The sequence below is a fragment of the Marmota marmota genome, unplaced genomic scaffold (genome assembly GCF_001458135.2).
Source record: "Marmota marmota marmota unplaced genomic scaffold, marMar, whole genome shotgun sequence".
NCBI classification, from domain to species: domain Eukaryota; kingdom Metazoa; phylum Chordata; class Mammalia; order Rodentia; family Sciuridae; genus Marmota; species Marmota marmota.
The window spans coordinates 58,803,642-58,815,782 of NW_026000174.1; the positions used below are offsets into that span (position 1 = coordinate 58,803,642).

The 12,141-nt window shown below is 32.7% G+C and overlaps 2 protein-coding genes across 2 annotated transcripts; both read left to right on the forward strand.

Annotated features, from left to right (window-relative positions):
• On the forward strand, positions 1-979 carry LOC107159378 (olfactory receptor 8I2). The gene has a single exon (XM_015505962.1). It carries the CDS (start codon positions 23-25, stop codon positions 977-979), a length of 957 nt encoding a protein of 318 aa, XP_015361448.1. The 5' UTR covers positions 1-22.
• Positions 980-9,590: 8,611 nt separating this feature from the next.
• On the forward strand, positions 9,591-10,557 carry LOC107135330 (olfactory receptor 8H1-like). The gene has a single exon (XM_015477214.1). The coding sequence runs from the start codon at positions 9,591-9,593 to the stop codon at positions 10,536-10,538; it is 948 nt and encodes a 315-aa protein (XP_015332700.1). The 3' UTR covers positions 10,539-10,557.
• Positions 10,558-12,141: the final 1,584 nt, after the last annotated feature.

The following is a 12,141-nucleotide window of genomic DNA, read 5'->3' on the forward strand; positions in this document are numbered from 1 at the left end:
ACAATCAAAGCCCTGAGTTATAATGGCTGGGAACAATTTCACTGAGGTGGCTCTCTTTGTACTCTCTGGATTTGCAGATCATCCTGAATTAAACGTCAGTCTTTTCTTAATATTTCTCTTCATTTATCTATTCACTGTCTTGGGTAACCTTGGACTGATCATGCTAATCAGAACTGACTCTCAGCTGCACACACCTATGTACTTCTTCCTTAGCAATCTAGCATTCATTGACATATTTTATTCCTCTACTGTAACACCCAAGGCGCTGGTAAATTTCCAATCCAAACAGAAATCCATCTCCTTTCTCGGTTGCTTTGTTCAAATGTATTTTTTTGTTGGTTTGGTGTGCAGTGAATGTTTTCTTCTTGGATCGATGGCTTATGATCGTTACGTAGCTATCTGCAATCCTTTATTGTATGTGGTAGTCATGTCCCAGAAAGTGTGCATCTGGCTAGGAGCAATGCCCTACGCTATTGGTTTCACAAACTCACTAATATCTGTCTGCATGATCAGCAGTTTGGACTTCTGTGAATCCAGCATCAATCACTTTTTCTGTGACACCACAGCTCTTCTGGCGCTGTCCTGTAGAGATGCATTTGGCACGGAACTGGTGATTTTTATTTTAGCAGGATTCACTCTTCTTAGTTCTCTCCTCATCATTACAGTGACTTATGTCAGCATCATCTCAGCCATCCTGAGGATACAATCTGCAGCAGGCAGGTGGAAGGCCTTCTCCACCTGTGCCTCCCACCTCACAGGTGTAACTATCTTCTATGGGTCCCTGATTTTCACATATTTGCAGCCTGACAACACATCATCCCTGACCCAGGCGCAGGTGGCATCTGTGTTCTACACTATTGTCGTTCCAATGCTGAATCCTTTGATCTATAGTCTGAGGAACAAAGATGTGAAAAATGCCCTCCTGAGGGTCATGCATGAAAGACTTTTCCCTCAACAGATATTGCGTGCTGCAGTTTAAACTGTAAATCATTGATTACTCCAATGCTTAGGAAAGCAGTGGCTTCAAACCATGTGACACAAACTCAATGAGAATGTAGAATGTAGAGTCTTAAAATGTGGGATGTGAATTATTCAATTTGTTCATGTGGACCACTGAGTCACTGCACTGGGATGTCACTTCAGCAAATACATTTTACAAAGAGGTAAAGATGTACATATGTAAGCCTGCCATCTCACTGAAAGATGTTTAAAAAAGGCGAAATTGACCTTAATATGGTTAAACCTTCTGTTTTCTTGAGTATTTGTAAGAGTAGAAAAGTGAAAGATTAAGCCATATGAACCTGAGAGTTATTAGGAATCCAAAATAGGATCTCATCACCCCTTACCCAAGAGTAGATGAAATAGTACAGAACTTTAAAAAAAATAAAAGATGAAATAAAGATTGAAATTATTTCCTTGCAGTCACCAATGTAGACAACATAAATTAGCAAGTAAATCAGAGCAAAGTCTCAATCTTGTGGAGTCGTTTGGTCATAAGAGATAAAAGTTTTATCATTTATCTGTGAGACACAATTTTTAATGACAGTATGTAGCATTAAAAAAAGAAAAAGCTGTGTGTATATGTGTGAGTGTGTGTGTGTGTACATATGCATGTTTTATTTTTCTTTTGTTCTATTTAGTTTATTTATTTATTTTAATTTGTTTTGTTTTCTTATCTGTTTACATTCTGAGGTATGATTCTTGCAAACTAAACTTTGTAATGTAATATATTGCATTATAAACTGTTAGAAGCAACAACTTAGAAACATTCTGCTGCAATTTTTTTGGTATGCATAAGTCTACTTCATGAATCATTTCCTGTTTTAATGCTACATAAATCTATTTCCCCTAATTGTAGTTTCTGATTAAGATTACTTGTTATGGAGATTTTCTATCATGATCATTTGGAAATATTTGATGGATGACATTTTACTTTTTAAAATTTTGCTACCTGGATATTTATTCATGCATTCAAAATAGAATGATCAATTTTTTTATGTATATGAAAACTCATAGCTTTGATACCTTATTATATTTTCCTGATTTTAATTGTATTTAATTTATTTTCAATCATATCGAATGTGTAATTATTCCATAAATAGTTGCAAATATCAGTATTTATATATTGAAATTGAATAAGTTATGTATCTAATAACCTTGTTTATCTAATTTTTCATTAATAAGCTTTGCATCTAATTATTCTGTTTCATGTTATTGATAATTTATTGCCAGTACATATCAGGGAGGCAATAACATTCTAGACTATTTTTATTAACTCATCAAACAAGACAGCAGTCTATTTTATTTTCCCAAAGTTATGCTGAAATATTCATTATACTTTGATTCAGTATGATCTTCACCTGAGTCCCTGGCACACATCAACCATTCTCTCCTCCAGTCCCCTTCTCTGCTTCTCCTCTCTCTGCTTGCTCCACAGTGCATCTCTTTCCAGAGGATGTCTTACCTCTTCTTCAGTCTATCTTCTTCATTCTCCCAGCCCCAACATGGTCTGCCTGCTGTGGTCTCTCCTCTATCAAAAGACTAAGATCAACAGTCTTTGGGACTAGTCCAGCCCCCAGCAGTAACATGGGGTGTGAAATTTGTGAGATATCCTCTTTTCTTAATAAGCTGGGGCGGGGGTGAGGAACTTCTCACCTTTAAAATATTTGTGATGTGTCCTTAGTTTCTGCCCCTTCTGTTGGGTGCAAGATCCCCTTGTAATGTTTGTGCTAACTACTTGTCTTCTTGGAGTTTGTGTTCTATTTCACAACCTTTAAAATGAATTTACTATAATTTTTGTAAATGTTATCTTAGATTGAGAAACATTTCAGGAATTCTGGAAGAAATAAACTAGACGATGAAAATAAAAATCAACAATAAAAATCAATTTCAGGAATTTGATTCTGATATATAGATTCAGAAACCTTTTTACACCTGTGTACAAACACTAAAGATCTATTAAAAATGAATTCCAGATTAATACCACTTAATTGGGGAAAGTTTTGTAGAATAAATTAAGATTTTGCTCAGGACATTTGTCTCAGAATATGGGGACAAGGGAATGTGGGCAGGACTATCTAAAAATAGCTAAAGAAAGCAGCTAAAGTAAAAAAAAAAGTGTACTTCAAAATTGAAAATGCCGTTAAGTCTCTTAGTATTATGAGATATAAATACCTTTAAACGTATAATAAAATGTAATTACCCTAGTGAAAAAAATTGTATTTATTTTTGTAACAAATTTCCCTGAGAAGCCTAAAGTGATTAGTGATTCAAAATACAAACCACTGAAATATCCCTGAAAATTATTTTTAGAGAGAAAGCTCAAAGTCTCCAAGTACTGCTTCCTCTTTTTTCTTAATTTTTATAGTATTTACCACTATCAGATAATTCATATAGTTCCTCCCTTAGTCTTTTTCATCACTATCAAAGAATGACCCTCTTGCTACAGAATCTTCCTTGTTGGTCTTCAAATGACACAACCATCTTCTGCACAGGCCTTTGCCCTGATTTCCTCCCACCTGTAACACTTTCTTCCAATGTGCATGTGTGTACATGATTTCTCATTTTTTTTAAATCTCACTCCCCAAACCCCCATCTTCTAGGCTGTTTCACATGTTACTTCTTTATTTATTTATAATACATTTCATCGTCTTATATGTTTTATCCCTTATTTGTGTAATTTTTGTTTCCTCCTACTGAGGATTTAGAATCTATGAGCAACATAATTGATGACACCACAGGTCCATATCAGCATTTGAATCATTCTTTCCAAGAAACTATGTGCTATTTATAACAGGTGATTACAAGTAATCCATAAATTTCAATAAATTTGCAAAGACTAATTTAAAGAGGTCATATATTCTGACCACACAGAAACAGAATTTTAAATTAATCTTTTAAAAATACCAAAATAGATTCCAACCAAAATATTTAAAAAATTTAAATCACAATTTTAAATTATTCTTAGTCAAATTAAAAATTTTAAATTCATCTTTAGAATCTCTATATAACATACTAGAATAAAAATAATCCAGATCAGGGCATACAAGTCAAAAGAAAAATGGCACTCAGATCATTGGCAGTTATTAAATTATATCATTATTAAACATATTAAAAGTAAGGTAAATAATTACTACTAGAGGCTAGAGAAAGAATATTGAATTCAACATAGTAGAGAAAATAGAGTAATAACATTCAAATAAACATTAATTAGAAATGTGAATAAATGAACATTGTTTCTCAAAAAAAGGGGAGAGTTAAAGGAAAAAATAGTATCAATGTACTCATAGTAGATAAATTATAAAATTATAAGGTGACAGATATTCTAATTACCCTGAGTTGGTCACTAGTCATCTTGTACATGAACTAAAACATCATACTCTATTTCATAAATATATACAAATATTATGTGTCATTCAGAAAACAAAAGAAAATGAAGAAAAAAAGGTCATTCTCTTCTTTATTGATCCAAAGATGAAAGAAAAAGATTTAAAAAATAATAAGAATAATTTAGGGGGAACTAGGTGGAGAGGACAAAATGGGGAGAGAGAAAAAAGATATATGTGCTTTAAAATGGGATGAGCTAGGAATTAAATGATACCATTGTTTAAAAGGAAAGAGATTTAAAAATCTCTCTCAGACTTCTGCTACACACAACTGATACAGGAGTCACCCACCCGTCACAAATAGCTCTAAACTGATCCCAATGAGTTTCAGTGTTAAGAAAACCTTACACAAGAAAACCATGCTCGGGGAGATTTTGTGATCACTGTGCCTACTGGGGAAACATGGACACAGAAAACCACCCTTTGTCTCTAATCTGTTACATAATTTGATATGGGCTTTTAAATCTACGAATTAGCCTGTCTCAGAATCAGGTAAAATTTTGATGAATATAGCCGCCCTTCCAAAAGTTCTTTAAAGAGGCAATATATACAAAAATATACTCTTTATCCATATAAATTATCATCTGAATTTCTGAGGTACAAACACCCTTTCCAAAAAGTTACTTTTTGCCACATTTTTTAGTTAGTGCTTTGTAATTGTACATGATGGTTGCATTTGTTTTTACATATTCATACATACACACAATATAACAATATAATTTGGCCAATATTACACCCCAGCACTTCTCCCTCCCTCCTCTCTTCCCACACCATGTTCCCCTTCCTCTGTTCTACTGATCTCTGTTTGTTTTTAATGCATGTGATCACCCCCTCCCAAATTTCTTTTCTTTTTTTTTCCTCTCCAGCTTCTACATATATAAACACAACAACAACAACAAATTATGACCCTTGACAATCGAGTTTGGCTTATTCCATTCAACATATTGGTCTCAATTTCCATCCATTTTCCTGAAATGTCATTTTTCTTTATGGGTTAATAAAATTTCACTCTTTCTATATATCACATTTTCTTTATGCATTTATCTGATGATATACACCAAAGCTGGTTCTATAGTTTGACAATTGTAAATTGTGCTGCTTTAAACATTGGTATTCATGTATTGCTGTAGTAAGATGTCCTTAATTCTTTAGGATGAATATGAAGAAATGGTATAGATGGGTCATATAGTGTTTCCATGCCTAGTATTTTGAGAAACCTCCATTGTGATTTCCATATGGTTGTACTAATTTATGTCCCACCAATAGGGCAAAAATATTTCTCTTTCTCCACATTTTCTCCTTTGTTTATTATAATTTGTATTCTTGAGGACTGCCATTATGACAGGTGGATGAAATTTCAGTGTTACTTTGACTTGTATTTCCTTAGTTGTTGATGATGTTGGTGATTTTTTTTTTCATATATTTGTTGGCTATTTATATTTCTTATTTTGAGAAGACTCTATTTAGTTAATTTTTCCATTTATTAATTGTTTATGTTTCTGGTGTTTTGAGTTCTTTATTCTAGATATTAATCATCTCTCAGACCAGTGGTTAGAGAAGATTTTCTCCCATTCTCCAGGTTCTCTCTTAACATTCCTAATTGTTTCCTTTGGTGTGCAGAAGCATTGTAATTTGACTCCATCTCATTTATTAACTCTTGGCATTACTTCCTGAGCTTTAGGGGTCCTATGGAGAAAGTCATTGCCTATACCTATATACTGGAGATTTGACCTGATATTTTCTTCTAGGAGTTGCATAGTTTTTGGTGTAATTTCTAGGTCTTTGATCCAGTTTGAGTTGGGTTTTGTGCAGCACTATTTGTTAAACAGGCTGTCTTTTCTGCATTGATTATTTTTATTACATTTGTCAAGAATCAGATGACTACAGATGTTTGGGTTTACCTCTGTGCCTTATATTCTGTACCATTGATCAATGTGTCTATTTTATGCCAGTAGCATTCATAAAAGAGCCCTTTTAAAAATTTGTTTATTTATTTATTCTAATTAGGTATATATGACAGCAGCATGCATTTTGATTCATTGTACACAAATGAAGCACAACTTTTAATTACTCTGGTTTTACACGATGTAGCATTGCACCAAATGTGCAGTTATACATGTACCTAGAGTAGTGATGTCCATCTCATTCCACCATTTAGAGAGCCATTTCTATATCTATATGAAAATCATGTTTTTCTTGACTCAATGCAAGATTTATGAAAACCTTTTACACAGATTTTCACTGTATACCTTTTTTTATATTCTCCCTTTGCTTCCTCATCTTGGACAAACATTCCTCCATGAAATATTTCAGCTTTTCTAGTATTTTAATTTCATTTTATTCTTCCTTTAAAAAATCATTTGACCTGAATCTTTACAGAGTTAATGAGCTTTTGACCAATAAATTAATTACTAAATATTTACTACACTCAGGGTTCATGTGCTTCCATTTTTCCTTTATAAAATATATTTAAAAGTCAACTACACTAAGATAGTAAAACATATTTCACAAGTTTTACATGTGGATGAAGGAGGTGACACTGTCAAAGCAGATTGAAGAGGCTGCACCATTTCTGTGGTGTCAGATGCCTACCTATGTTACAGAACTGGGGCCTACCAGAAAAACGAGGCATCATGAACACCTGCCCTTCAAACCCTATTTCTTGCAATCAATTCAGAAACATTTCGATTCAGACGTGTTAGTTAGAGTAACAGAAACAAATTTATTGAAGGGATAGGAAAAAGGAAAAGGGCACTATCAAGGAAGATAGCCGGTCCTCTCAGAAAGAAGGGGGACAACGTGCTTCTCCTGTATGCCAGTTTTACTGGGGATCCCTTAGAAGTTTTCAGAGAGTCCTGTCCAGGTCCACCCCTTTTGACTGACAGCAAGATGTCAGGCTTTCAAGTAGTTATTGCCATTTCAATCCTAGCTCCCCTTGTCCATTGCTGACTACTTCTAATTGGATTCTTAATCATTTTTACAGGTTTTATGGTTAGGAGAAATTATCCTTATATTCCAGGATCTGGTTTGTAAAAAGGGTCATAAAATCTCTCCCTTCAAAGTAAGTTAGGTTCCTTTTATCAATGTTATTTCCTGCCTGCATTTCCTTGCAGAAAACAGGTAGTTTTTTGAGGAATATGAAATTTCCTGTCACTTTAGGCCAGACAGTGCTGCAGGCAAATTGATTTTTGGCATAGAAAATATTTGGTGGTCAGCATGGTGGGCCCATTTTATAGAATTATTCTCTTAACCTCACATTCCCACCATTCTCACCTTTATGAATGATAGGCATGCATAATATATGAAGTTATGGGGTTTGTGAAAGGTTAACACATGAAAGTCATGGTATATTGTAAAATTAAAGTTGTACAATGGAATAATATTTATATAATAATATTATATAATTATATTATATATTTATATAACAGAATTTATATTATATATTTATAAATTATATAATTTATATAATAATAATTATACAATGGTAAAATCATTATTTGAGTATATATGTACACATACAAATAAGTAGTATGTCACAAAAATGATTTTAAGAATTACAGTAATTTAACAGAATAATAATGGCTTTGAATTGCTTTAATTGTTTTTTTTAAATTAGATTGTATATCTTTTTTTTAGTAATGAACTTGTTAACTCCTATGATTGAATCACTATTTTAGATTTAATAGATTTCTAAGCAAAAGGTTATAATTCTATCCTTAATAATGTCAATCATAAGATAACTAAGCAATTGTCTAGAAATATACTCTTCTCTAGTCAGAAATTTCCTGATTTGATGCCTATATAATGTAAATATTATGCATTGTAAGTTTGCACATTATGCATTAATTTTTAAATAAATATTATTTTTTTAAAAAATTAAAGCATCACAAAATAGCACAAAATAATCATATTCTCTACTTTCTCCCTTGGGGGAGTTCTCAAGCAAAATGTGTGCTTACTTAATCCTTACATCTTGTTGATGGAAACATGCCAGGTGATTTTCATTGGAAAGTGATCCCTGAGGATGACTAAATGTTGCATTATGCTCCATACCCTTTATATGGGGCACCCTGGAATAATGAGATTGAGAGACAAGGTGTCCACTGCTCTGTTTACTTTAATGGTACCTCTGTGGTGTCAATTTCTAGGGTGATTTATCTTATCTCAGAATAATAAAAATAATGAAAGCACAAAAATGTAAAAAGAACTTAAAAGAAAAACAAATAGTAGTTTACCAAAATTTTCAGCTCATATGGTTTATAAATTTTGCTTCTGTGAAAAATTCTAAGTTAACAAATTCCTAAACATATAATATTGGAGGAAGTTTTTCACTAGCTTTGGCTCACAGTAAGTATTCTACTTAAAAATTTATGGTGTTAAATTATGTTAAATAAAATGGGGACATTTTCTAAAGAGTGTTCACACAGAACCCATTGTACCTTGTCCTAAGAAATTCATGATTTATGGAAGCAGAGGTATAGAGTTGATGGAATCAGAGTCTATAAATAATGTACATATTTTGAAATTATAATTTTGGAAGAAATTTTCTTTTCAATTGTCAAGTTAGGCAAGTTAGGAACATATCACATCCTCTGGAAATTAATATTTGTGTGTACTCTCTAATTCTAATGTCCCTTGCTAAGGTCCCCTAGAAGTGAAATGTATTTGTAATTATTGTTAAATGATATGGGGATATTGAGGACAGCAAGTGAAACTTTAAAACAGGGTTATATTATTGTTTATGACATAACCTTGCTCTGGTTTGTTCAAACTAATTACAAAAGGGAATGTGGTATTATGAGCACACTTTCTAGAATTGAAGTGTTTTGGTAGAATCACAGAGTCAGCATTTAATTGCTTTGACTTCAGGCGAATCATACATTTTCTGTGCCTTTTTCTCATCAATATGTAGAAAGTAGTAGTACATATTGTAACACATTTCAGGTGAGCTAAATATATTAATAAAAAAGAGCATTCAGAAAAATAATGGGGTGATTCTACAACAGTAGTATGCTACCTTTAATTATTATACCATATCCAAATGTCAATCAAATTTTTTCTAGTCCTAAATTGTAAATTTTTATCAATTCCTAGAAACACTAAATTAATAATAAAAATATTGGGTCATTCCTATGAATAAAACTATTTTGAAACCTTTTCTGCTAAGTCTCGACTTTGTTTTTTCCACAGTGCAGAGTAGACACTATGAGCAGATGGAATAACACAAATGTGCCTGACTTCATCCTCATGGGACTGACAGATTCTGGAGAGATCCGTGTAGTCCTCTTCATGCTATTTCTCCTGATATACCTGATTACTGTGCTGGGGAATGTAGGCATGATATTGCTCATTTGCCTGGATCACCAGCTTCATACCCCCATGTATTTTTTCCTCACTCAGTTGTCATTCCTTGACCTCAGTTACTCCACTGTCATCACACCTAAAACCTTAGAGAACTTACTGACCTCCACCAAGAATATCTCATTCATGGGCTGCTTTGCTCAGATGTACTTCTTTGTCTTCTTGGGTGCTGCTGAATGTTTCCTTCTCTCCTCAATGGCCTATGATCGCTATGTAGCTATCTGCCGTCCTCTACACTACTCAGTCATTATGTCCACAAGACTCTGCTGTGCCCTGCTTTTTGGGTCCTATTTGATTGGCTTTATGGATTCCTCTGTCAATTTGCTTTTCATGAGCAGATTGCATTTCTGTGACTCCAATGTAATCCATCACTTTTTCTGTGATACACCTCCAGTTTTATCCCTGTCCTGCACGGATATATACGATACTCAAATCATGATATTTATTTTTGCCGGTTGCACACTAATGGTGTCCCTTATTACAATATCTGTGTCCTATGTATCCATTCTCTATACTATTCTGAAAATTAATTCCACTTCAGGAAAGCAGAAAGCCTTCTCTACCTGTGCCTCCCATCTCCTGGGAGTCACCATCTTTTATGGTACTATGATTTTTACTTATTTAAAACCAAATAAGTCCTATTCCTTGGGAAAGGATCAAGTGTCTTCTGTTTTATATACTATTGTGATTCCCATGCTGAATCCACTAATCTATAGTCTTAGAAACAAAGAAGTAAAAAATGCTCTCATTAGAATCATTCAGAAGAGAGAGGGCTCCAGGCAATTAAAGTGATGCTAAGGATTTTAATTCATCTTTTTCTTTTGAGTATTTATTTGATCTTTCTCTAAAAACAATTTAATCTACTATTTATGATTTCTCAGGAACTGCTCTTTATTTAACCAAACAAGAATTTTGACATTCCTAGGAATATGTTTTGAGAAATCCATATCACAATTGGAAATCATTAAATATGTATTAAATCTATGATCTCAATATACGTATTTTTAAGGGCATCTAACATGCAAAATAAGAAAATATGGTTGTCATTCTAAAAACTATATCAGAAAATATTCCTTGAACACTCCCATTTCAGATAATTTTATTATGAAAAAGAGCTATAATTTTGGCATAAAGATAATGCCTTTAGAAGTCAGTCCATTTATAACAATAATAAAAAATACAGCATGTGGCTAATAGCATTTCTTTGGGAATCAATAATTTAAGGTTTTAGATTCTATGTCTGATAGCTTTCTCACTGTACAACCTTGAAGAAATCAATGACAGTTAAAGGCTCAGTTCCCCCAAATTCACAAGTTAAATCATGATTCCATGTGCATCTCAGAAGAGGACTGATTTAAGCCATTTAAAGCAAAAATGATAAACATTGGCCATTAATATTAGACTTACATTTACATAATATTTTTAATGCATGATGCCATGTTTGAATAATTTTTACTTTTTCTTTCAAAAATTAGTTTTGGTTGACCCGGCTTAGTGGAATATGCCTGTAATCCCAGTGTTGTGGGAGACTGAGACAGGAGGATCACGGGTTCAATGCCAACCTCAGCAAAATGAGGCACTAAGCAACTCAGTAAACCCTATGTCTAAATAAAATACAAAATTGGGCTGGGGATGTAGCTCAGTTGTTGAGTGCCTCTGAATTCAATTCCTGGTACAAAAAAAAAATTACTTCTGGTTAACTTAACTGAAAAACACTCAAATAGCTAAAAGGAAAAACTATCACTATTCCTAATTTTGAATTTAGAATAAAGTAATATATTGAAGTAGAAATTAAATAATGGGAAATATATATGCTAATGTTGAAGACAATTTAGTAGTAGTAAAAGATGTTAAGAGAAATAGAAACATTGTAGCAATTATTGACATATTTGTGACTTCCTTCTAGATTAGTAACTTAATTTATGTCTATATATTGCATATATAATGAACATTTTTGTCATTTCCTATCTACTTCTTTACAGCTGTATTCTCTTGAATGCTTAATATTCAAAAGTATTTTTGTCTTTGAAAGCTTTTGGATAAATGGGTACAGGATCAAAATTAGTCATCTACTGCTGTATTTAAAAATCTGTGAGTAATTATATCTCCTGTGTGTGTACCTTCTGAACTGTTAAGAAAGTTCTTCTCTGTAACATATCCAGTAGGCTACTTCATTTATTTTCTCCAGGTTCCTTTAATAATGTTATTTAAAAATAAATTTTTGAGGTAAATTTTTATCAATTTTCTACATTTTTAATAAAGAAAAATTATAATGCAAATAATTCACAATGAATGTATAATTTGTGGTATTCCATAAATTTTAGTCAGTTAGAAAACTAAAATCTCCTTTACTTAAAAATTTTTTATTGCATATTCTGAAATTGTAATGTTAATT

Coding starts and splice junctions, on each gene's coding strand:
- LOC107135330 (XM_015477214.1), top strand. CDS start 9,591: ATGAGCAGATGGAATAACACAAATGTGCCTGACTTCATCCTCATGGGA.
- LOC107159378 (XM_015505962.1), top strand. CDS start 23: ATGGCTGGGAACAATTTCACTGAGGTGGCTCTCTTTGTACTCTCTGGA.